The 25,892-nt window shown below is 59.7% G+C and overlaps 1 protein-coding gene across 10 annotated transcripts in view; it reads left to right on the top strand.

Moving 5' to 3' along the window:
- The window catches only part of SH3TC1 (SH3 domain and tetratricopeptide repeats 1), a 49,587-nt gene extending 35,654 nt beyond the window's left edge, over positions 1–13,933 (top strand). For 8 of the 10 annotated variants that reach the window (XM_073804809.1, XM_073804811.1, XM_073804810.1 and 5 more), the window contains 7 exons: positions 817–2,643; positions 5,229–5,409; positions 6,525–6,675; positions 7,910–8,032; positions 8,713–8,863; positions 9,735–9,931; positions 13,576–13,933. In XM_073804809.1, coding sequence (XP_073660910.1) covers positions 817–2,643; positions 5,229–5,409; positions 6,525–6,675; positions 7,910–8,032; positions 8,713–8,863; positions 9,735–9,931; positions 13,576–13,833 — 2,888 coding nt within the window. In that variant the 3' untranslated portion in view covers positions 13,834–13,933. Of the gene's footprint in view, positions 1–816; positions 5,410–6,524; positions 6,676–7,909; positions 8,033–8,712; positions 8,864–9,734; positions 9,932–13,575 lie in introns of those variants that run through there. The other 2 variants (XR_012331839.1, XM_073804815.1) reach the window with 2 other exon arrangements.
- The last annotated feature ends 11,959 nt before the right edge of the window (positions 13,934–25,892 follow it).

Below are 25,892 nucleotides of genomic sequence, written 5' to 3'. Positions count from 1 at the left end.
TGCAGGCGTTTCTTAGCTAATCGAGTACACGGTCACGTCGCACATTTGCCGCTCAACCGTACTTAATGTTTTAAATTCTTAGGCTTTACAGACTAACAGACAGTTCTGAACATATTTTTCTACAAGTGAACTCGAAACAGAAGAGTCTTTAGATCCTGGTTCTTTCCTTCCAAACAAATTCCCCTTCAAAGCCCATGTTTTTGCAACAGGAAATGTAGCGTGTTTGCTCCTCGAGGCTGGACATGCCTCCGGGCGCTGAGTCCATCCAAGGCCAACAGTCCCTTGGCGGGCAGCTGTGGGCACCTCCTTGTCCCCAGGCTCTCTGGCACTCCTCTTTAACCCTTTAGTGAGCCTCAGATTCCCAAACCAGCCAAGATGAAGGGGGAGCCCCGGGCTCTGGGAGCCATTCCCGGTGTTTCCTGTCATAATGACCCCCACGCTACAGCCGGGCAGATGGACACACAGGCCACTGTCGGTTCTGTGGGTGCTTTTGAGCTCACGCTGGCCAGCAGGGCTGATTGGCTACTGATTGATTTCACGGGGGCTCCTCACCTGGCTGAGAGGGAAGGGCAGAGGCGAGGAGCATCCCTCGATAAAAGCTTGGCCAACCTGCTCTGTGTCCCCCCAGCAGTCACTCCTACTGCGGCCCCGCACTGCGCCCAGCTCTGCGCTCCACAATCCGCAGAAATCTCAGACGCTCAGGGCAGCCCCGTGGGAGAGGTGACAGGGACCCTGCGGCTCGGGGAGGGACGCGCCCTGGCCCAGCCTGGACTCAGGCCACACTCTAACCCACATGGGCATTCTGGTCACTTGCAGAGATGCCCCCGCCTTGCCTGCACCCAGAGCCACGTGAGACCCTGCAGAAGGTGAAGAATGTCCTAGAACGATGCAAGTCCTGCCGGGGCTGCCCCAAGGAGCCAACGTCCCCGGGCGTCCACGGGGCATCCAGTGGTGTGAGCTCGCCAGACGCCAAGTCCTGCCGGGGCTGCCCCAAGGAGCCAACGTCCCCGGGCATCCACGGGGCGTCCAGTGGTGCGAGCTCACCAGACGCCAAGTCCTGCCGGGGCTGCCCCAAGGAGCCAACGTCCCCGGGCGTCCACGGGGCATCCGGTGGTGCGAGCTCACCGGACACCAAGGACCTCTCCTTCCGCCTGGACGCCGGGGATGCCCGGGCTGACCCGGAGGCCCTGGGCTCCCTGCTGCAGTTCCTGGATAAGCCCGGCTTCGAGGCCGGCTTCCAGGGCCTGTACGACCTCGCCCCGCCCAGGCTGAGCGGCGTGTTTGGCGGCTTCACCGACGATGAGGAGCTGGCCCGGCTTCTGGCTGAGGCCCGGGGGGTGGCCAAGAAGGCCGGGCTGCCCATGGCCCTGGCCAGGCTCTGCTTCCTGCTGGGGCGGCTGTGCGTCCGGCGGCTGAAGCTGTCCCAGGCCCGCGTGTACTTCGAGGAAGCCCTGGGGGCGCTGGGGGGCCGCTTCGGGGACCTCGTCCTGGTGGCGGCCGTGTACACCAGCCTGGCCGCCGTCCACCTGCGGCAGAAGAACAGGGAGAAGTGCGCGCAGGTGGTGCCCAAGGCCTTGGCCCTGCTCCTGGGGACGCCCGGCCACGTCGGCGGCTCCGAGGCCGAGTCGGGGCTCCTGCAGCTGGGCCTGCGGAGGGCTATCGGCGCCCGCAGCCCGCAGGCCGAGGCCCGGGCCTGCTTCCTGCTGGCCGAGCACCACGCCCGCGGCAAGCGGCCCGAGGAGGCCCTGCCCTTCCTGGAGAGGCTGCTGCAGCTGCACGGGGCCTCGGGGGCTCCGGGCGCCTCGTGGCCCGTCGACTGCTACCTGCTGCTGGCGGACGTCTACAGCCGCAAGTGCCTCCCGCACCTGGCGCTGAGCTGCGTCAAGGTGGCCTCGCGGCGGGCGCGGGGCTCGCTGGACAGCGCGCTCCGGAGCGCGGCCCTGGTCCTGCGGGGCAGCCCCCAGCTCCCCCGCCTCCCCGCCCAGCTCGCCCCCTACCTCCTGCAGGCCCTGGCCTCCCCGGCCTCGGGCACGGGGCAGGCGCTGCGCGGCCCCATCTACGCCAGCCTGGCCCGGCTGCACAGCCAGCACGGGCGACAGGGCAGGGCCATCGCCTTCATGACGCGGGCCGCGGAGACGGACGCCCAGATTGGCGGCCGCACGGTCGTGGACCGCCTGGTGGCCCTCGCCTGGTTGCACGTGCTTCACAGGCAGATCCCGGCAGCCCTGGACATCTTGGAGTCCGTCCTGGAGGCGGCGGTGGCCGCCCTGGACCAGGAGGGCGTGATCGCCAACATGGCGGCTATCGCCCTGAAGAGGATGGGCAGGACCCAGCAGGCGGCCGAGGGCTACTACCGCGCCCTGCGGGTTGCCAGGCGCCTGGGTCGCCAGCGGAACAAGGCGGTGGTCCTGGCCAACTTCGGGACCCTGTGTCTGCAGACCGGCGCCGGCAGGCTGGCCCAGCACTACTTCCTGGAGGCCGTGAAGCTCTTCTCGCGGCTGCCCAGCGGAGAGTGCGGCCCAGACTTCACCCAGGTGCTCCTGCGGCTGGGTCACCTGTGCACCCGCAGGGCCCTCACCCGGCAGGGCAAGTGCTACTACGAGTGGGCCTTTCTGGTCGCCGTGGAGACGGACCATTTGGAGAGTAAGTGTGGGCCACACTGGCTTCCTGGAAAGAAAGAAAACACGTTTCCTTTCCACCTCTGTTCAGAACACACCTGGGGTTTGCGATTCAGAGGCGAGCGGTTGTTTTTGCACTGACAATGCCGAGTGCTGGAAACCAGCAGACGTTTGCAGACGCCTTGAGGGTGTCCCACGCCGGGTCGATGTCACCAGGGCAAACGACTCATCCCGGTTTGCCTGGGACCGTCCTGCTTTGTACATTGAAAGTCCCGAGGCCGGGAATCCTGGCCATCTCCGGCAAATGGGCGGTGGTGACCCTGGACGTAGCCCAGGCCGGGGGGGGCAGCCGTGCCGAGGAGCCCCCTGGGCCTTGAATGCTGGGTGCTTTAGCTGGTGCTGGCATCTCCCTGCAGCCCTGGCGTCTCCCCTGCACAGAGGGTGCAGGACAGTTGCTTCATCCAACAGCGACTTGTGTGAATACTCCAGGCTCTGTGCGGGGCTCCACCTGCAAAGGGACCTGAGCGGTCCTCACTGGGGGCTGGCAGCCAAGCGTGGGAGACAGATGCCTGGGTCACAAGAGCCACAAAAGCAGGAGCTCAGCTTAAACATGGGGGCCAGGCCTCAGCTCGTAGGTCGGGGCAGTCTGATCAGTTCAGCTCGTAGGTCGGGGCAGTCTGATCAGTCTGGGACTTGAGGGAGGAGGAGGCTTTCGCCAAGCACGGGATGGGGGTCTGGCAGAAGGAGCAGCCAGTGCAAAGGCCCTGGGGTGAGTGAGCTGGGCCACACAGGGAGGCGCAGAGTTTGGAGTGAGAGGGTCAGGTGGGGGTGTGGTGAGAACCTCAGGTGGGAAGCTAGGCAGGGGCCCAGGAGCCCAGACTGTGGTTTGCTGTTTTTCCTGAGAGCACTGGGGAGCTACTGAGGGATGTAGACCACTCACTGAGGCTGGAAGGGGTCCCTCTGGACCTCCAGAAGGAACCAAGAGCTGGGTCCCTGACCCTCCCCGTGCCCTCAGGCAGGTCCTGGTGGTGCTTGGCAGTGGAACGTGGCCCCCCCGTGTGCCTATCAGAAACCTCCTTTGACCCACCTCCCCAAACCCGGGCCCTGGGGACTCAGACTTGGAAATGCAGAGCTGGGGGACCCAGAGGGTCATGTTGTTTGCTCCTCCCCTGTATTGAACAGTGAGGAGACTAAGGGCTAGGGTGACACCCCAGGGTCACTCCGTGCGTGGTCTGGTTCCTTTTTTAGCCCCTTTCAGTAGTTTGTGTCTTCCTAGGATTTGTCCGTTCCATCCTGGTTCCCTAATTTGTTGGCATACAGCTGTTCATAGCATGCCCTTTATTTCCGTGAGATCGGAAGTAATGTCCCCTTTTTCACTCCTGGTTTTAGTGATTTTCATCTTCTTTCTTTTTTTTCTCGGTCAGTCCAGCTAAAGATTTGTCAATTTTGTTAATCTTTTCAAAGAACCATCCCTGGGTTTCATTGATTTTCTCTATCTTTCTATTCTCTATCATTTTATCATTTCCGCTTGAACTTTTATTTTTCCTTCCTTTTGCTTGCTTTGGGTCTAATTAACTTTTCTTTTTCTAGTTTCTTAAGGGGGGAGTTTAGGGTTTTGATTTGAATTTTTTATTCTTTGTTTGACACAGGCATTTACAGTAATGCAGTTCCTCTAAGCACTGCTTTCTCCGCATCCCCTAAATTGTGGTACGTTGTGCTTTTATGCTCACTCATCTCCAATATCTTTTAGTTTCCTTCCTTGACCCACTGGTGATTGAGGAATATGCTGCCCATGTGTACAGGTCTGTGAATTTCCCAAACTTCCTTCTGTTACTGATTCCTGATTTCATTCCGTCGCACCTGGAGAACACGCTTCGCATGATTTCAATCCTTTTACGTTTACAGAGAATAGTTCTGTGATCCAGCCTCTGGTCCGTCCTGGAGAATGTTCATGGGCACGTGAAGAACACGTGTTCTGCTGTTGCTGGGGACCTGTTCTGTGGTCTGTTAGGTCTGGTTGGTTCGCCGTGTCGTTCAAGTCTTCTCTTGCCTTGTTCATCCCCGGGTTATTTTTAAGAGTGGAAGCTCCCAATGGTTCCCAACCCTCTGGTTTTAGGAGAGGCAAGTACGGCTGAGGGCTTGGAGCCCGGCTTCATGAAGGAGGATCGGCTGTGGAATAGCGGAGCTGGATTTGAATCCCTTCTGCCCCGCATGCCGTGTGCCCCAGCTTTGAACTCAGCTTGCCGCTCTGCCACAGGGGGTGCCGGTGATCCCTGCCTTGTCCGCTCAGTGTGAGGGCAGCCCCTGTTGGGCTGGGAGGAGCTCTGTGAAGCAGAAACAGCACCCTGGCGCGGTGGGAGAGCCCGGCCAGGACGGCCCAGCCTGAGGGTTATAAAAGTGGTCGGTGCTGTCCCTCGAGCCCCTGTGACGTGCCTGGCCCGGCCCTGTCTCGAGATGCTCGCCGGCTGTGTGACCTTGAGCAGGACACTCAGCCTGTCTGCATGTGCAATGACCCCAGCGCACAGAGGCGGGCACCCAGCAGGGGACTTTGACCCTGCAAACGTTGCTGTGATGCATGATGGGAGCCTTTTCCTTTTGTCTCCCGCCCAGGCCAGCTGCACGCCGTCCAGCGGCTGTGTCACTTCTACAGCACAGTCATGCCCAGTGAGGCCCAGTGTGTCGTCTACCACGAGTTCCAGCTTTCGCTGGCCCGCAGGGTGGCCGACAAGGTGCTGGAGGGGCAGCTCCTGGAGGCCATCAGCCAGCTCTACCTGGCCCTGGGCACCGAGAGGTGAGGGCTGGCCCTGGGGGCGGGCAGGGTGGTGAGGATGCTGGACCACCATCCTAGGACAGCCCCTCCTCAAGGGCCATTTCATCCCTTAGGGTCAGACGGGCTCTGGGCCAGCAGGCCTGGTCTCATCCCCAAGGGAGGCAGAGCATGTGTTTCTGGACCTTTCTTCCTGCCGTGGTGGCTTCTGGAAGCTGACCCCGCTCTGCCCTGAGTCTTTTCTCGCTGGCCCAGCTCTGGGCGAGGTAGTCTGGTCCTCGTCTGTCCCCTCAGATGTGAGAACAGCAGCCACGTGTGCCCAGAGGCTTCTCATCCACTGGAGACAGCTGACTGTCCCACCTGCTTCCCTGGGACAGGATTTCAGAACCACATGTGAAGAAGCCCACCCAGAGCATCCTGAGCGGGGGTGGGTGGCACATGGCTGGACCACACAGCCTGCAGGCTGGTAGTCTCACAACACCCCCGGCAGCGTGGGGGCTCCCCGAGGGCAGGGAAGGAGCCAGGTTCCCCGGGACTCAGGTGTGCCCGTCCTGGCCTCCGCCTCTCATCCTCGGGCCTCCGTTTCACAGCAGGGCCAATGGGCCAGCGACCTAGATCGATGCTCCACAAAGTGGGGACCCCGGATCAGCAGCCTCCACCTTGCTGGGGCGCTGGTTGGAAATGCACATTCCCAGGCCCCACTCCAGACTTCCTGAGTCAGCAGCTCTGGGAGCAGAGCCCGGCGATCTGTGTCTGAACAGCCCCCCTGGGTGGTTCCGATCTTCCCTTGGTGTGATAGCCAGTAGCCTGGACGATCTCTAAATTTCTGCCCAGTGGCCACAATCCCTGCTGCGTCTGGAAGTGACACGGGCCTGTGTTTGGGGAAGCGAGGCAGACGAACGGTACGCTCCTCCTGCCTTGTGGTGCCTGCTTCCGTCCCAAGGGCCTCCTTCATCTTTGCTGGACGAGTTGCTGTACGTTCATCCCGGATCTCCCTGCAGCCTGGGAAGGGCAGGCTCTTTTCCTGCTCCTGACGTTTCAGGTCCATGGTCACCAGACGGCCCCGGGGAGAGCCCCGTCCAATCCACATGGGCGGCTGGCCCGGGAGACCTGTTCTGACCGCCCACCTCTAATTCCAGGGCCTACAAATCCGCGCTGGACTACACCAAGCGCAGTCTGGGGATATTCATCGACCTGCAGAAGAAGGACAAGGAGGCGCACGCCTGGCTGCAGGCGGGGAAGATCTACTACATCCTCCAGCAGAACGAGCTGGTGGATGTCTACATCCAGGTGCGAGGGCTCCGGGCGTGCGCGCGCGGTCGCTCACCCACCCGCCCACTCACCCCTAAGCTGCCGCGTGCCAGGTGCCCGCGCCATCTCCCGCCGCCCCAGACCTCCAGCATCCTCCATAACCAACTGAGCTCTGGGGACAGAGGCTCTGGGGACAGTGCCCCCGGCTGTGTTGGTACACAGCAAGTGCTCGATAAATGTGCAAATGTCGTGCCCGCTCAGCTGACACACAGAACTCGCTTCAGCAGTGCACGGCATTTCTCCTTAAAAAACACATTTATCACAGAAGCTCCGTTTTTTGACAGTTTCTCAAACATGACGTGATTTGTGACAAATTGAGAGACTCAAGAGCCTTGCGGGTTTTTTTCCTTTTGGGGCACCTGCTGTGTACCTCCCCTGGGCCAGGCCGGGGTTGACGAACCAGATCAGTAGCTGGCGGCTGGTGGGGGTACAGCCTCCTCTACAAGGAATGCTGCCTGGGGCCAGGGCTGCGGCACAGAAAGGAGCGGGGGGTGCGCTCGGTCAGCCTGGGGTCACGGAGGCTGTTTGAATTGTAGGGCGGTGGTAGGCATATGGGGTATTCCTGCACCAGGACTCATAGGTGCAAAGGCCCAGCGGTGCCCGGGAGCGCAGCAAGGTCAGGGCTGCGAGCCGCTGGGTGTGGCTGGACTGCGGACCAGGGCTGGTCCCCTCAGTCACTCGGCGTTTTTTTCTGAGCACCTACTACGCGCCAGGCACGTGCAAAGCCCTGGACGCGGCAGAGGAGCGACAGCCTCAGTCCTCTGGAGGGAGAGACAAGTGGACATGCGGTCGGGTGTCTCTAAGTGCTCGGGAGGGAAGATAGGGGGGCCCAAGGAACCAGGATTTGGGGGCCCCAGGTGAAGCCGCGCAGAGGGTGCTGTGGTCTGGGCACGGCCGGCAGGATTCAGAGGCTGGCTCTGAGCTCCGTCCCGAGCGCCTCCCCAGCCCACACGTGCCGGCTCCTGGGGCCTCAGCTGGAAAGGCCTCCTCCTGGGACACAGAGCTTAGATGATTTGTCCTCATGCCAGCAGGGGACAAGGGCCCCGCATGCACAGGGACTGAGGTGTATGAGAGGAAAGAACCCTCGCTCCGTGTCGGTGTGATAGAGGGTCCCGGGCGGCCGGCAGGTGGCTGTGAGCTTCCCCCAGCGGGCCCTGCCGCCTCGCCCTGCCGGGTCACTGGGGGACCCATGAGAGTTTCTGCATCCCCACAGGTGGCACAGAACGCGGCCCTGTACACAGGGGACCCCAAGCTGGGGCTGCAGCTCTTTGAGGCGGCTGGAGACATCTTCTTCAACGGGACCTGGGAGCGGGAGAAAGCCGTGTCCTTCTACCGGGTGAGCGGCGGCTGTGGGTCCAGGCGGGTGGGCCTCAGGGGGCATCCCTCCTGGAGGCGGCGTCCCCCACGCACATGTTTAGTTTCCCGGTGGTTTGGTCAGGGATGACCTTGGCCCCCAGCCCCAGCCTGGGAGGGACAGAGCAAAGAAGGACCATCGGAGGACATGCATCTCCGTGATCCAAACACCCCTGGGAGGCGAGGACTGTCCCCGTTTTACAGATAAATAAACAGGCTCAGAGAGGCACAGGGGTGTGCCTAAGGACACACAGCACATCAGGGGGAGGACCCGGAGCAGGGCCAGGTCTGCACGTGCCTGCCAGGGAGGGCAGCTTCTCCCCGTCCGTCTGCCCAGCTCGTGCATGTGGCTCAGCCCCAGGGGACAGATAAGCGCGGCGTATTTAGAGCCTAGAGGGGCGTTGGACCTTCCTGGTCAGGCGCCCACCACCCAGGAGGGTCAGGGCTGGTCTGAGTGTGTGTGGTGTAGCTCGATGGGCAAGGCTCACACCCAGCTTACTCGTGGCCCAGTGACGCTGGGGGTGTCACACCACTCTGAGCTGGCCTTTCCTGGGGGGGCAGAGCTGTGTAAAGCTCCAGTGGGTTAGTGGGGGCTCTGAGGAGGGTACCGGGCCTGGCTGGCTGCTGCGGGCGGAGGCCTGACCCGCCCGCCTGTGCTCGCAGGACCGGGCGCTGCCCCTGGCCGTGAACATGGGGAGCCAGGAGGCCGAGCTGCGTCTCTGCAACAAGCTGGCAGCGCTGCTGGCCGAGACGGAGGCGCCGCAGGAGGGCCTGGAGTTCGCCCACACGGCCCTGGCCCTCAGCGTCACCCTCGGTAAGCCGCACCCGGGGCCCAGGGCCTCCCCCTCTGAGGTCTGAGCGCGGCCGCGCGTCTCCCGGGCTGCAGGCGCCTCTCCTGCGGGCCAGGCTGCTGAGACGGGCAGCAGCGCACCCGCCCCGCCCGCCTGCCCGGGGTCTCAGGAAGCGCCGCAGGCTGGACGAGCAACGCCAGCTCTGCGGCTCCCCCGCCGCCCCCCACCTTGCTGACCACAAGGCTGGCCAAGGCCCCAGGTGGGCCCAGCCCGTGCCTTTCTGCCTGCTGTCCCCTCCCGCTATCCCTTCCCCACTCGCTGCCAGCAGCCCCTGCTGGCTGGCCAAATCCCGGTCCCCTTTTCAGAGGCCGGTCCCTCAATGCCCGCATCCCTCTGTGCCTAATGTCTTCCCCGAGACAGGGAGCCCAGGAGGGCTGGGCACACAGTAGGTGCCCAGCAGGGGAGCCCTGGAAGGGGGAGGATCTTGGAGACAGCCTTGTGTGGTGACTCCCCGAGGACGGGGTAGGGGCCGCTGACTGTACAGCGGGAGGCCAAAGGTCGTGTTTTCAGGTTGACCGGGGCCCTGGCACCTGCAGGTGCACAGACCGCAGGACTTTGGGTTCTCCAGTCAAAACAGTCACCAAAGCCCCCTGTCCAGGGGGGTCCGTGCAGGCCCAGAGCCAGGGCAGCGTGATCCATGACTCTGCCGCATCCCCGAGGAAGAAGGGGAGCGGGCCTTATCAGGTCCCCTTCACAGATGGGAAAGTGAGTCTGGGGCCAGGAAGGGGCCGGCTGGAGCTCGGAGACGGTGACGGCCGGGTGCTCCTGGCTGACCTGTGCCCCGCCACCCTGAGCAGCCGTGTCCTCACCCGTGACCCCTCCCTGCGTCCCCAGGGGACCGGCTGAACGAGCGGGTGGCCTACCATCGGCTGGCCGCCTTGCACCAGCAGCTGGGCCACGGGGAGCTGGCCGAGCACTTCTACCTCAAGGCACTCTCGCTCTGCACCTCGCCACTGGAATTTGACGAGGAGACCCTGTACTACGTGAAGGTGTATCTGGTGCTCGGAGACATCATCTTCTACGACCTCAAGGTGGGCGGGTGCAGGCAGGGCTGGGACGCTGGGGTGAGGCGGCCATCGTGCACGCACACCGGGGAGGCCTGGGTCCCAGTGGGCTTCCTGTGAGGAGAGGCAAGGCCAGCGGACACTCTCTGAGTCCCCCTGCGGGTCAGGCCCTGCCCTCTAGAGCCCAGGGTCAGTGCGGGAGGCTGACGTGTGAACAGATGATGCAGCCATTGGGTAAAGGACAAAATGGTGCGTAGTGGTGGCGGGGGGCTCCTGGAGGAGCTGAGCAAAGCTGAGTCTCGAGAGTCGAGCAGGAATTAGCCACAGAGTAATGGGGGAGGGGGATAAAGACATTCCTGGGGCAGGGGAAGGGTCGCCGTTATTCCCAGAGACCCACGTTGCAAGGTGCAACCCAAACCCTGGCGTCTCCTCCAGGAAGCTCGCCAGTCTGTGCAGAGCGCTTCCTTCCTGGAGTCCTCACATCACCTGGATGGGGGTAGGGGCACTGTTATCACCTCACTTCACAGAGACGGAAGCTGGGGCTCGAGGTGGGGTGCCACAGGACTGGGAGGAGAAGGGGACCGCTTTTCCATTTGTCTCTGAGCCCCGCCGTGGATGCAGACGAGGGCCTGGAAATGTCTCCTCTATTGTTCCCCGCCGCTCCCCGTACGGGCAGACACCCCCCGTCACCCCCACTCTGCGTCTAGCACAGCACCTGCACAGGGTCCCTGCTCTGTGTTGGTTGAGGGGTGAGGGTGCCCCAGCGCAGGGGCTGAGCACTTCCCTTTCCCCTCCCCAACTAATGGCATCTAGGAGCTGGCGTGGCCCTGGAAGATTCCCCACTCCCTGCAGGTGACCCCCAGTCCCCTGCCTATAGGGCAGACCAGCCTGTGCACTGGTGACACATGGTGGTCAGAAGTGGTCACTGCAGCCTCTGCTCTGTCAGAGCCAGGCAGTGCTGGGGGATCCCAAAGGCAGTGATGACCCCTGCGCTGAGCCCCACCGGGGTCCAGGCTCCGTGCTGTCCGGGCTCCATGCTGTCTGGGCTCCATGCTGTCCGGGCTCCATGCTGTCCAGGCTCCTTGCTGTTCAGACTCCATGCTGTCCAGGCTCCATGCTGTCCAGGCTCCATGCTGTCTGGGCTCCATGCTGTCCAGACTCCGTGCTGTCCGGGCTTCGTGCTGTCTGGACTTCGTGCTGTCCAGGCTCCATGCTGTCCGGGCTCCATGCTGTCCGGGCTATATTCTGTCCAGACTCCGTGCTGTCTGGGCTCCGTGCTGTCTGGGCTCCATGCTGTCCGGGCTCCGTGCTGTCCAGGCTCCTTGCTGTTCAGACTCCATGCTGTCCGGACTCCATGCTGTCCAGACTCCGTGCTGTCCGGGCTATATTCTGTCCAGACTCCGTGCTGTCCGGGCTCCGTGGTGTCCGGGCTCCATGCTGTCCAGACTCCGTGCTGTCCAGGCTCCGTGCTGTCCGGAATTTGTGTGGTTGGCTCTTCAAATGCTTTGCTGTAGGAGGAGCTGGTGAGTCCACAGGACAGGGCGGAGACTGAGGCCAGGAGTGGGTAGCTAATTACGGTAGAATGAGGAATAGCGCACTTCACCTTCAGCGCCTGGGACTCTGCAGCCCTGTGGCCCTGCGGGCATGGGCCTCCGAGACTCACACCCTGGCACCCTGGGGCCCTGCGACCCTGCTCGTTCTCTCCACATCAGGGCCCCCCTCCTGGGCGGGGGGCCTGGTGGTGGAGCGACTGGGGCCAGCCTCTCCTGAGCCAACCTCTCCGTTCGCCCCGAGCCCTGTGGCCCTGGACGGTCTGAGGATAGGGCCACATCAAGCACGTACCACCCCAGGTTCTGCATGATCGCTTCTGTGCCTCAGCAGGGAGCCGTGTGAGGTTCCTCAGCTCAAAACAAGAAGGGGAAACTGAGGCTGGGGAGGTGAACAGATTTACCCAAGATGGGGAAGGGGGGGTGAGCCAGGCCAGGGTCAGTTCCAGACCCCAGGTATCTGATCTAAGCCCAGGCGGAACGCTCGCTGGCCCCTGACGCTGGGAGGGAGCCCTGGGGACGGGGGCTAATCCCTCCACAGTCACTCTGGGCAGGAAGGAAAGGGCAGGGCTGCAACTGAGGCCAGGTTCCCTTGGCTGGGCAACTGGGGTCAAGGGGCAGATAACGCCTTCGCTTCCCTCCAAATGGGCTTCCCAGGCTGTGCTACCATCCACAGCCTCACCGTGATCGCCCTGCCAAGGCCACGCCTGCCTTTACCACGCTGAGGCCTTAGAATTCCCTCACCTCCCATCCTTCTCCACGTGCCCAGGAGGGAAAGCGGCCCCCTCGTGCCCTGGGTGTGACCAAGGGGCTCTCCTGCGTGGGGCAGGGATGGGAAGGAGAAAGAGGACCTGGACAGAGGCAGGACCATCTTTAGCCTGTGTGTGGTGGGTCATAGCTGAAAGGGCGAGGCTTGGACTAGGAAAGATTTGGGTGTGAATTCTGGGTCTGCCACCCGCTAGCCTGTACACACACATGTGCACACGTGCACAGGAATGCACACCACCACCCCCAACCGCCCACTCTGGCCAATTCCTTCCATTATTTGAGATGCCTCCTCCTCCAGGAAGCCCTCCCATCCCACCCCAGGCTGAGTCAGGTGCTTCCCAGGCTCCCACAGCTTCCCTCTGTTTCAGTGCTGGTCGACCCTTGTGGTCCTGTAGTTCCAGAATCAGCCGTGTTGGCCTCCCCGTCCCTGCCTTCCACACAGGGTCCTGTGCCTGGCCGGGGCCGGGGCTGGGACAGTGTCGCTGAACTGCTACACACACCTGCTTTAATTGTCTTCTGGGTCCTTGCTCGGCGGGGGGCGGGGGGGTAGTGAGGGGCCAGGGCTGGTGACATTGGACTTTGTCCTGTGTCCTGGGCAGGCATTGTGAGCAGGGGGTGGCCGGGCTGGGTTTGGGTTTAGAGCAGTCCCTTGGGTGACCTCGGGTGGAGGACCTGGGGATGCTGGGGTGGGAGACAGGAGTTGGCGGGGGTGGGGAACATCCCAGCCTGGGAACGCTGGGTTTGAGGCAAAGATGTGTCTGAAACGGGATCCCATGACCTGGGGGGAGGCACGCCCCCTTGGAGCTGCAGGGGATTCTGAGATGACACCCATGAGCGGCTTTGCGCTGGGCCTGGCCTGGGGAAGGCCGTTCGTGCTGGCATCAGTGTGGACGTGGGCTGGAGGGAGTCAAGCCGTGGCCACCCTGGGCCGGGGTAGCCCTGCTGGGAGCTCTCAGAGCAGCCAGTCAGACCCCAGCTCAGCTCAAGGGGAAGCCACAGATGTCCCCCCAGGTCCCAGGGGTGAGCAGGGAAGAGGCTTCCAGGACGAGGGGACGCTGGGTGCTACGAGGTTTGAGACCCTGGCCCCAGGAAGGGGGAGGACCAGTGGGTCTAGAGCACAGGAGGGACCAGGGCCACCGAGACACCAGTCCAGGCCCCCACAGACCTCCAGTTGCTCTCAGGCAGCCCCGGGTGTGGCCCGTCTGGGGCGATGAAGCGTCCTGTGCCCCTGGAGCTCTGTCGTGGGCCCAGCCCTGGGGTTGGAGAGGCAGGCAGGGCACAGCCTTGGGGGAGACAGCTCCCCCAAAGCACCCGGTGCGGAGCTGTCCTATTGATTACATGCCGTCTCCCCTGCAGGACCCGCTCGACGCGGCCGGGTACTACCAGCTGGCACTGGCAGCGGCCGTGGACCTGGGCAACAAGAAGGCGCAGATGAAGATCTACACGCGCCTGGCTGCCATCTACCACAACTTCCTCCTGGACCGGGAGAAGTCCCTGTTCTTCTACCAGAAGGCTCGGACCTTTGCCACCGAGCTTAACATCCGCCGGGGACACCTGGCCCCTGGGCGGTGCTGCGGGCGGGCGGCCTGGCTGGTCCCCGGGCCCCCGTCCTGAGCCGTGGCCTCCGTCTGTCCCAGTGTCTCAGGGGGCTCGCTTCCTGGGAAATGCGGGCACGAGGGCAGAGGTCAAATAGCAATAAATGTTTTTTGCCGAACCCTGGAGTCCTCAGGCTCCCCTCCCTGGGCTGCCTCCTCGGGAGTGTCTGGGGACTGGGCCCTGTCCCCGGGGGCCACCCTGCTGCTGCATCCCGTCCTCGGGTATGAGCAGGCAGGACTGTGAGTCTAGCCGACCCAGGCCAGGTCCCCCCAGCCTGTCACTCACGGTGTGGCCTTGGGCAAGTCCTTCCCTCAAACCCCAGTTTCAGGTGGTGGGATTCCCTGGGCCTCTTCTCCGTTCCCTGGACCCTCACTGAATGTCCAGCACTGTGCTCTGTCTGCCTTTAATCCTCAAACCACCCTGTGAAGTCGGGACTGTTATATCTGTTTATAGTTGAAGAAACAGAGGCACAGAGAGGTTAGGTCTGTTGCCTGAAGTCACACAGCAGGTAGGTAGGGGCAGAGCTCCAGAGCCCAGCATAGGTACCACTGCACCACTCTGCCAGCCTGCCCCATGCGATGTGTCCCATTAGGACCCAAGGGCGGGTGCATGGTTCCATACCTCTCTACCCCAGTTCTGTGTCCTGAAAGTGATGGAGACAGGAGAAGGGGGTCCAAGTGCCCCCCACCTGGCTGTCCTCCTGCCCAGCCTGGCCACTCCCACCTCCAGCCCCCAGTCGGCCCTCAGGACACGTGGTGTCAGGGCCTCCAGCCCGACGTGGCGTCCACTGCGGAGTGTATTTAAAGGCTTACCTGGGCCGTCTACCCCAGCCCTCCCCGCCCTCTCTCTCCCCTTCCCTCCCAGCAACCCGCCAAGCACCAGGAGTCTAGGCAGGGTTGAACTCAGCTCCCCGACTTCCAGACAGGGTGCCAGGTTCAGAGGCCGTGGGCATCCCCAGTGGCTCTCACCCACCCCACAGCACTATTCCAAGCTTCTCTCTCTCTCTCTTTTTTTTTTTTTTTTTTTGGCTGCGTGGCCTATGGGGTCTTCGTTCCCCGACCAGGGATTGAACTCATGCCCCTGCGGTGGAAGCTTGGATTCCTAACCACTGGACTAACCAGGGACGTCCCGAAGCTTCTCTTTTTCATGAGATGAAATGCACGTAACATAAAATTAACCATTAAAGTGAACAGTTCAGTGGCACTTAGGGCTTCGCAGTGCTGTGCAGCCACCACTCTGTCTAGCTCAAAACATTTTCGTGTCCCCAAAGAAATCTGCTGGACCCTGAAGCAGCCATTGTACTTCCCATCCTCCCCATTAACAGAAAAAAACGGAGCCTGGAGAGGGGCTCCCGAGGCAGGAGAGCCCTGGTTTGGTTTTGCGCCCGGGATGCAGCGCCTGGAAGGCCCGGGGAAGGAGGGCAGGGGGGCTCCATCATCCTTCCTCTGGTCCTGGGGTGGGTCGGGGAGCCCCATAGTGGCCCTGCCACGCTGCAGGCCCCTCCCAGGCCTCCCCCACCAGGGGGCAGCAGAGAGCTTCCAGAACTGGCACCTCCTGGGGGAAGGAGCTGGTCCCAGCAGAACTGCCAACAAACCTTCCATCTAACCTTGACCCCAGGCTGCCTTCTCTGTGGGCTGGGCGGGTGTGGAAGGTAGGAGGAGGCCAGCTGTAATTGGAAACACGGAGGCGGGGTGACCTGCGCTGGATGCAGCCGGAAGCCCCATCACAGTAACCCCAGGGACACAGCTCTCCGAGGTCATGGGCCCGTAGCCTCGCCGCATGGGCTGGGGACGGTGGCCGGCTCACTCCTGGCCCACCACGTGCCTCGGAACCCGTGCCTTCCCTGACCTTCCACAAGCTGTCGTGCCCCTGCCCCTCCCGCCTGGGGTCCCAGTCCCCCACCCCAGGCCCCCCCTGGGGGCTCTGGCCTCCTGGGACCCCTTGCCCTCGGGCGGCAGACCTGGAGGTCCAGGCGAGACTCGGTTGCCCAACATCTGGGTTCAAATCCCAGCTCCCCACTTAGAAGCTGTGGGCTCTGGGGTGAGAAAGTTTACTTCTCTGAGCCCTGGTTTGGTCGCAGCTAAAGCGAGATTATCAGAATCCCTGCATCTGGGTCGAAGTGAGTATTCGAGAGGCAGAGGGCTCAGCGCAGCGCCAGGGCCAGGCCAGTAGTGGCCTGTTTCCTATTAACGGTGCTTATTGCTACGGGAAGAGCTCCAGCAACCGCAGGCTGCAGAGCCCCGAACCAAAGCTTGAGTCACTCTGATCGAGTCGCTCGGCCTCTCAGACCCTCAGTCTCCTCTGCATCTGTGACCAAAACCAAACCCTACCTCAAGGTTCTGAGCATGAAGAGAAACCGTGCCCGCACACAGTAGGCACGCAGAACAGGGTGGCCAGCCCCCCGCTTGTGGCCAAGGCGAGAAGCAGGCGGCTGGAGGCCAGCGCGCGGCTGGCTTGGGCCCCAGGCCAGCTGGGCTCCAGTCCAACTGGGCTCCGGTCCTTCTCTGTTCCTTTGGTGGCCGGGGCCCCGGGCAGCAAGGCCCCAGTCTCCTCTTTCAGCAGAGTAGGCGTGAGATGGGCATGCGTCTGGCGCACAGTAGGCACACAGCCCAGAAGCCCTGCTGCCCCAGTTTTAGAAACGGTGTCTCCACTGGGTCCATCCAGTCACCTGCTCACTCAGGTTCACTGTGATCTTACTGTGCACAGGCTCAGTAACGACCGTGGGCCAGGCACAGGGCGGAGCCATGGAAGCAGGGAGAAGGGGCCCCTCCTGGAGGAGTCCCCAGGGCTGGGGATAAAAATCGCGCTCCTTGTGGTGGGGGTCCCTGAAGACTCTCCCACTCACTTTCCCAAACAGAGAAGGAAAGCAACCTGCCCAGGGTCACACAGCACCCTTCCTGACTACGAGGCCCTGAAGCTCCCTACCAGCACGCTGTCTCCACCTTTGGAGAACCAAGTTCAAGTTCGCCCCTAGCTTTGCATGAGGAAACTGAAGCTCAGAGAGGGAGAGTGGCGTCTGAAGCATGCGCGTGTCTGTCATCTTCATCTTCATCTTCATCTTCATCTTCATCGTCGTGGTGGGGCCCCAGCAGCCCATCACCTCCGAATGACGGGCGGGCGGGCGCTGCAAGGAGGTGGGTGTGTCTCGGCATGAAGCTGAATTCTCCGGCTGAGTTCTCAAGAGAAGGGGAAGCTTACCTCAGGGAGAAGGGAGCTCTCCATCAGCAGAGGGCTTCAGGCAGGCCACGGAAGCTCTTCCTCCTGAACGGAATCTGAGAGTCTTCAGGGGATGTAAGATGCCCCTCGGACTAGGGTCTGCACCATCCGTGATCCCGCCGCATTTTGGGGGAGTTGAGAGCAGTCAGCTTGTGCTTCCTTGGGTGCCCAGCGCCTGGCTGGGGAGGGGCTGTCAGTCACAGGCTGTGTAGGTGGTGGGACCTGTCGGCAGCCAGGTGGGGGTCTGTTTGTGCAAGGTCAAGTCCAGGCTTTACCTCCCTCCAACCTGGTGTGACCTGAAGCACCCAGCAGAAGGCACCCTTCATGTGCCCTTCATATGCCAATGTGCTTTGAGCCTCGTTTTTCTCATCTGTAAAGGGGGTACGTTCCTCGTCAGACTGTTAACGAGATTAACAACAGCATAAACACCTAGCATTTTCTCCCAGGTTTAAGGTCGTGAATGAAGATGATGATGTTCATTGACGTGAATGAAGATGATGATGTGTTTTCACCCAGAGGGAAGGCAGAATTCCATCTTTTTTTTTTTTTTTTGGCTGTGCCGCATGGCACGTGGGATCTTAGTTCCCTGACCAGGGGTGGAACCCGTGCCCCCTGCATTGGGAGCGCAGAGTCTTAACCACTGGACCACCAGGGAAGTCCCAAGGCAGAATTCTAAAAGGGCCAGTATAATCTGAGTGCAACCGGGAATGTGATGGGATTTCACTCTCATAATTAGGTAATGTATGTGCAAAGGTGAAGACGTTGCAGATGTAATTAAGGTCTCTAATCAGCTGACTCTGAGTCACTCAAACAGGAATTACCCTGGGTGAGCCTGACCTCATCAGGTGAGCCCTTTAGAAGAGGGTCCAGCCTTCCCTGCGGGGAGAGATTTGAAGCTGCAGAAATTCTCCTACAGGCTTGAAGAAGCAAACAGCCATGGAGTGAAATTCCTATAGAGGGGGCCACATGGTAAGGAGCTGACTGGTCCCCGGCTGGTAGCCCTCAAGGGTATGGGGACCTCTGCCCTGCGACCACAGGGGACCGAATTTTGCCAACAACCACGTGGCTTTGACGGGGCCCCTGATTCTCAGGTGGGGTCACAGCCCAGCTGACACCTTGAATACAGTCTGCTGAGACCCTGCGCAGAGATCTCTGCCAACTCCTGACCACAGAAAGTGTGAGATAGTAAACGGATGTGCTTTTAGCCACTACGTTTATAATTATTTATTATGAGGCACAGATAACGCATACCAAGGCCACGCCCCAGGTGTCCCTGCAGCCTGGAGCCCCACTTTGAAGGACCCACGTTCTGGCCTCCCCGCAGACCTCCATCCTCACCCTCCCACAACCCACCTGCCCATGCTCTCCAGCCTCTACACGTCCATGTGTGAGGCCTTGAAGTTCAGCTTCTGCACCAGGAGTAAAGGTGGGGGCGGGGGGGCCCGGGTGTCAGGACCCCAGGCTTTCAGCCACCCTCCAGCACAGCTGCAGCCCCCGGGGCAGCCTGGGCTTCAGGGCCTCCGTCATGGAGCAGAGAGCAATCTTCTGGGGTGGGCCTGGATCCATGGGCATGAGGAGCTCTGAGGGGCATCCCTCTCCCCCAGGCGCAGTCGCTTGTGGCGCAAGCATGACCCTTGCTTGCCCAGGACTGTGCTCAACAGGCCAGCCGTCTCCGCCGGCCAGAACCAAAATTTCACAATCCCTGTGGCTTCGGGCTGGGTTTGCCCTGTGTCCCAGGAAGGGGAATGCAGGGTAGGGGCGTCTCCAGGAAACGGGGGCCGTCCCTCCGGGAGCACACAGACAGGGTGGGCTCCACGTCTCTGACGGCTCCGGGTGCCCCATCCACAGGGTGAGGAGACCTCTCCAGGGACCTCTCAATCTGGGGAGGCCAGTGAGGCTAGGGGAGGGCGGGGCTGGGATTCCAGAGAAGTCAGAGGGAGGGAGAAACAGCTCTTGCAACACTGCTATCTCAGGCTCCTCCGGCAGGCTCGCCCCTCGGGGAGGGCAGCGGGAGTGGCAGGTCCCCTCACCAGGACCGGGACAGGCCCAGGATCAGGCCCCCTTCTCCCCTCCACCCCGTGGGGCAGCCCCTGCCTGCATCGCACGTCCCGCCGTGAGCCGGCTGCTACCCAGGCGGCCGGGCAGCCTCCTTGAGGCCAGCAGGCAGGGCCCCGCAGAGCGCGGGCACGGCTGCGCACCGCAGGCTTTGCTGTCCAGCAGGCAGGACCCCGCAGAGCGCGGGCACGGCTGCGCACCGCAGGCTTTGCTGTCCAGCACGAGCAGACACGCCTGTTCCCGACATGGCCTGGATCCGGGAGCCGAGTGGGGGCATGGGCGGGCCTGGACGTCTGCTTTCCTGGACACGGCCAGAGGGCCCCGCCCGGGACAGGGTGGCCGAGATGGAGAGGCCCCTCGGGACAGCCCTCTGTGTGTGGAGGGGTCCTGGCTGGAGGGAGGCCAGGGCCTCCGTGAGCTCAGCTGCTCACCTCGTGGCCTTTCACAGGCCTTTATGTCTCACCCCAGTCCCCAGCCGACAGAGCGAAGGAAGACCCCCAGAGCCACCGCAGCGGGTGCAGGAAACGCACTGCGTGTTCTTTCACCCGACCCGCGATAAATCCTCTCAGCAAATAAGAAGCAGACCCCCTCGACCTGAGAACGGTTTTCTACCATATTTAGTGGAGCCTAAGACGTGTTCCCCGTAAGTTCAAGGATGAGGCCAGGTGGCCTCCGCCACCACTTCTAGTCCATATCGCTTTGAAGGTCCCAGAAAACGTAGCAAACCAAGGAGAAAGAAATAGGCTTAAAGGTTGTTAAAGAAGAAACAAACGGCCATTATTCACCAACGGAAATTGTTTACACAGAAAACCCCAGGCGAGCCTCAGACAGCTTTTAGGATTATTACGAAGCCAAGTTTCCTGGGAGAAGAGGGAACGAAAGTCAATTTCGTTCTTACAGACATGAGTTAGGAAATGCCATTTGGAAAATCATACAGTTCAGAATCCTTGCCCTGTAAGATCCAATGGTTTATTACAAAGTTACTTCAGGGATACAGGGTAGTATTGGGACAGGGATAAAGAAATAACTATGGAAAAAACCAAAAGCCTAGAATTGAACTACCCAGCATGTGGACACGGTATAAAGTGTGCAGATCTTCAGGGAGAAGTTAGATATTTGAGTTACCACCTAAGGGCACTGAGTTGCCCACCTATGAAATGCTATCCCTACCTCACAGCCTCCTCAAATACCCATTCCTGTCAGATGAAAAACCAAAATATGGAAAGAAGAAATGATGTGAACTTCTTAAAAAAAAAAAAGAATATTTTCATGAGCCAGGCTAAGGAAGAATGTCTCCAGCAAGACACAAAGAGCACAAGAGGAAAACATTGATGTTTGTTTACCATTAAAGTTGTGAACCACTGTGCATGAAAAGACAGCTCAGGAAAAAAAAAAGCCACAAGCTTGGAGAAGATGTTTGCAATGCATGTATCCAGAGCAGTGGTAACAATCTGTGTGTGTGTGTGTGTGTGTGTGTGCGCGCGTGATGTGTAACGCACACGTGTTTATGCACGTGTATATAATAAATAATATAACTGTAGACACATATAACTGTATATAAAGATAGATAATCTCAAAACATCATATATAACCAAACACACACACACACACACACACAGAGTCATTTTGCATAAAGGGACAAACATAGAAGCAGACAAATTATGGAAGCAGAAAGCAAATGGGCCAATAGCGTTTGCAAAGCCTCAACCAGCAGTCCTGTCAGTGAGCTCCAGCCAGTGAGATGCCCGCTCATCCCAGAGCACCGGAAGCACTGGTGAGCCCGCGGACAGGGTAGTGTCTATACGCTGCTGCTGAGATTAGGACAGGCACAGCCATTTCCAAGAGCAGCACGGCACCTTCATACACAGCAAACCTCACACGGGCCCCAGGGACGCGTAGGATTGCACAGAAGCGGCTTCGTGATGGTGAACGTGGCAGAAGGTAACGGACACAGTTCTTCCCTCCCCTCAGGAGGTGGAGTCTCCTTCCCGCACACTGAATCCTGATTGGTCAGGGGAGTGGCTTCGGCCAGCGGGCATTAGCACGTGGGATGCGAGCAGGGGCTCGAAAAACGCTGTGCACGGGGGCTTGGCTGCAATGACTTGTTCACGCGAGAGAGCTGAGCCTCCTGCAGAGCAAAAGGCCACAAGGAGGAGGACCCAGGTACCCTCATCGATCGCTATCCCCGTGAGCAGGGCCGTCCCAGGTGATGCGATCACGCAGCCGCCCGCTGGCCACCGGGGCATGAGAGAGCTCAGCGGCCACCAGCCAGGCCGGCCCAGTCAGAGCTGCTCGGTGGCTCAGGGACGCCTGAGCTACATAAAAGCGTCATTGTACAGACCCACTAAGTGTTGAGATGGCTTGTTGCCTTGCATCTGTCAGCAAGAGTTGACAGATACAATGAAAAACTGAAGACTTCATCGACATCCAATGGGAGAATTGAGTGCATCCTGATCTGTGCAGTGAGATGCCATCCAGCAGTGAAAGTGAAGGAATTAGGGCCATTATTAGATGAATCTCATAAATACTGATTAAACGAGAACAGATTACACACGCTGCACACGGTCTGACACCACCGATATGACGTTTGTTATCTTGAAACGCTGGTTCAGGTGGCGCAGATCCTCCCGTCCCGGCCAGTCTCCGGGGTTATGTCCTGCAGTCCAGAGCCTGTCCCTGCCCCGACGGCACCCCTCTCGCCCCCTCTCTCTGCCCCATCTTGACTCGGAAGCACTTGACATGGAGCGGGCTTTGTTTTTAATCCCAGAAGGGCTTGGCTTGGATGGTTCGGAGCAAAGGCTAAAGGGATGAAAACAGTTTTACAATTATGAGCCTAGATTAACAGTTGGGAAAAGGTACCCCAAAATGCAGTTCCCTACTAACTTTGGATTAGGGCCCCACAGACCGGTCAGAGCGACCGAAAGCCAGAACACTGACAACAGCAAACGCTGGCGAGAACGCGGAGCAGCAGGAGCTCTCGCTCGCCGCTGGTGGGAACGCAGGACGGTGCAGCCGCGTCGGAAGGCAGCGCGGCAGTCCCTTCCAAAACTAAACGTACTCTTAAAAACGGGCATAATCAGTTCATAGCGATTATCCTTAGTGACTGAAAGGGGCTCAAGGAAACTTCTGGGGTGCTGGTATTGTCAGGGGTTTTGATAAGGCTGCTTATACGAATGCGTTTGTGAAAATTCATCAAACTGCCTTGCTTACGATGTGTACACTTTTATGTATAAATGTTACAATTCATAATAACTAAAATGTAAAAAAAAAAAGTAAATGTTAGACTTGATTGGACTATTCACAAGCCCAGTTTTAAAAAATAAAACGAAACAGGGCTTCCCTGGTGGCGCAGTGGTTGGGAGTCCGCCTGCCGATGCAGGGGACACGGCTTCGTGCCCCGGTCCGGGAAGATCCCACGTGCTGTGGAGCGGCTGCGCCCGTGAGCCATGGCCACTGAGCCTGCGCGTCCGGAGCCTGTGCTCCACAACGGGAGAGGCCACAACAGTGAGAGGCCCGCGTACCGCAAAAAGAAAAAAAAAAAAAAAAGAAACATACTCTTACTATTTGCTCCAGCAATCAAATGGTATTTACTCAAAGGAGCTGAAATCTTATATCCCCACAAAACCTGCAGACACGTGTTTATAGTAGCTTTATTCGTAATCGGCAACACTTGGAAGCCACCAAGATGTCCTTCAGTAGGTGATGGATAGATAACTAGCTACCAACCAGGGCTAAAAAGGGATGAGCTATCAAGCCACTAAAAAACATAGTGGTGGTGGGGGGGGACCGTAAATGCATATGTCTAAGTGACAGAAGCCCATCTGAAAAGGCTACGGACTGTGTGATTCCAACTATAGGACATCTGGAAAAGGCAAAAACTGTAGAAACAGGAAAAAGTCCAGTGGTTGCCCAGGGTGGTGGGTGGAGGGATGGAGAGGTGGTGCATAGGAAATTTTTAGGGCAATAGAACCACCCTGTGTGACTCTGTAAGGATGGACACATGTCATGATACATTTGTCCAAACCTATAGAGAGCACAGCACCAAGAGTGAACTCCGACGTAAACTGTGGCCTTTGGACGATGACGATGTATCACTGTAGCTCAGTGACTGTGACAAAGGGACCACCCTGGCGGGGATGCTGACGGTGGAGAGGCTGAACATTCTGTGGGGAGGAGGTATATGGGAACTCTCTCTGCCTTCCCCTCAATTTTTCCGTGAACCTAAAACTGCCCTTAAAAATAAAGTCTTTTTAAAAAAAATCGGTCAAGGGTCCACTGAAGACAGACGGTGCGGCGGAGGTGCTGTGAATCAGAAGAGGGTGATGGCTCCGATAAACGCCCCACGCCCTGCCCTCTGGAAACTGAAACCCATCAAACTCTCTTAGGCGAACTGGAGCAGGGGGGAGAGAGGAAGTTGGTCCAATGTGGCTCCCCGCGGTGCAGCGGCCGTGTCTGGGGTGATAGCCAGTCAGAGGGACCCGGAACCCAGTTCGGGGGCCAGGAAGAGCCGAGGGGTGTGAATGGAGTGGGGGGCTCATGTCGGGTGACCTGGGCAGGACCGTGGCCGCCAGCAGGGTGACATCCAGGACTGGGGTGTGGGTCTCCTCGGCAGCTGGGGTCCTCCCTGACGGCAGAGTCGTCTAATAGCCCCCGAGAACTGAGGGGAAGGGGGCAATGCCTCTCTGGGTGGCTGAGTTCAGATCCTAAGGCTGCCACGTTTAAAGCCGAGAGTGACACGGTCACGGGAATGGAGCGAGCATGGCCACTGCCCTGAGCTTCTCGTTCATTGGTTCAAGGTGGGGACCTGGCAACAGAATTGGTTAAAGCTGAGACTTCCCTGGCGATCCTGGTTCAGACTCTGCGCTTCCACTGCAGGGGGCCCAGGTTCAATCCCTGGTTGGGGAACTAAGATCCCGCATGTCACGTGCTGTGCAGCCCAAAAAAAAAAAAAAAAATTGGTTAAAGCTCCCTGATGACTCTGAGAGCAGCCTGAGAGAGAACCTTGATCTTTTCAGCGCTCAGGGCCATGACTCTCACGTGGTGGGGTCTGCCCTCCCCGTACCCACACCTGCCAGCTTTGCCAGGGCCCATAGGTGACTTGGGAGTGCTCCAAGTGTTGGTTCAAAGCAAGCCCTTCTCCTCTGCAGGCTTCCAGTGCAGGGTGGGCCCTTCTGGAAAAATGCAGGTGGCGGGGCAGGGGCTCAAGGGAAACACACCAGGTGCACACAGGGATCTGGGCTGGTAGCCAGTCCTTCCTTTTAACTTTTCACTCGTTTATTCAGGTATAAGAACCTATTCGTTTCCTGTGGCAGCTGTAACCAATGCCCACAAACTGGCTGGGTTAGAACAACAGAATTGTACGCTCTCAGTTCTGGAGGCCAGAAGTTTGAAATCCAGGGTCCGCAGGGCCCCCTCCAAAGGCTGCAGGGCGGAATGGCTCCTCGCCTGTTCCAGCACCGCTGGTTGCTGGCCTTCCTTGTCTGTGGTCGCGTCACGCCACAGCCCCTTCAAGGGCAGCATCCTTACGTGACCCTGCTCCATCTTCACATCACCATTGGTCTACCTCCCTCCCATAAGGACACTTGTGAGTGCATGCAGGGTCACCCAGATAAGCCGAGAGAACGCCCCATCTCAGGGTCCTCAAGGTAACCACATGTACCATGTAAGGTCCCAGAGCCCAAGGTTAGGGAGTGAGCATTTTAGAGAGCGCCATCCTGCTGCCCACAGCCACCTAAGGCAACTCAAACCCTGTAGGTGGACTTACAGAGCCAGGTGAGGGAGATGGGATGCGGGCGCAGTTTTCAACAGACCCTTGTCTGTGTGCAGCCCCCTGCCAAGCGCCAGAGAGAAGTGGGCAGGGGCGGTGGTCCCCTCCACACCAGCAGCCTGGGACAGGCAGGCTGAGTGCCCCAGAGGGAGGGAAAGGGGGTGGCCTGGAGCCTGGGAAAGCAGATCCTGTGTGGGCACCACTGGCTCTGCAGGAACACAGGCGGGGGCTGGCACGTTCCTCCAGGAAAGTGGAAGCCCTCCGGCTGCTGTGTGTGAGTCCCTTGTGCCCTTGAGGTCTGCTGTGTGCTGGGGCTGGGGTCTGGATCCTGAGATCTGGGTTTCTTTTCCTTTGAGAGATATGTGTGTGTGTGTGTGTGTGTGTGTGTGTGTGTGTGTGTGTGTGTGAGAGAGAGAGAGAGAGAGAGAGAGAGAGAGAGAGAGAGAGAGAGTGGTGGGGGGAAGGAGGAAGGAGAGGAATCAGGGGGAGGGAGAGAATGCAGCCGAACGGTGTTCCCACCCAGGTCTGCCCGGCTCCATTGTCTTGCTTGAGGGCACTGACCTTGTCTCTAATGCAGGAAGCGGCAACCCCCAGAAATGCCTGCCCACGTGGACAGACAGACCTCGGAACGGAGCTGTCAGGGGCACTGGCACTCCTGACAATCGCACCGGGCCTATGAGGGACCATGTGGGACCTGTCCAAGGCATAGCCCAGAGCTCAGAGCTACCTACGCCTGTGATCAGCTTAACCCCCTTGGAGTCTTGGTTTCCTCATCTGTAAAATGGGGGTAATGATGTCGATGTCAGGGGTTACTGCAAGGATCATGTGAGGGTGTGTTTGTAAAGTACAAACTCTCAATAAATGGCCCTGTTCTTATCTTTTTCTGGGAGAAGCATGTCAGGGATGACCCACAGGCACTGGGCCATAATCCACCCATCACACCTCCTTTGCACATGCGTGCTCCCTCCTCTACCCAGTGGGCTCCTACTCGCCCTTCAGGACCCACTATGAATGGCCCCTTCCGTAAAGCCTTTCCTGG

Source organism: Tursiops truncatus, chromosome 5 (assembly GCF_011762595.2).
Source record: "Tursiops truncatus isolate mTurTru1 chromosome 5, mTurTru1.mat.Y, whole genome shotgun sequence".
Lineage (NCBI taxonomy): Eukaryota > Metazoa > Chordata > Mammalia > Artiodactyla > Delphinidae > Tursiops > Tursiops truncatus.
This window is presented reverse-complemented; position numbering and strand designations above follow the sequence as displayed.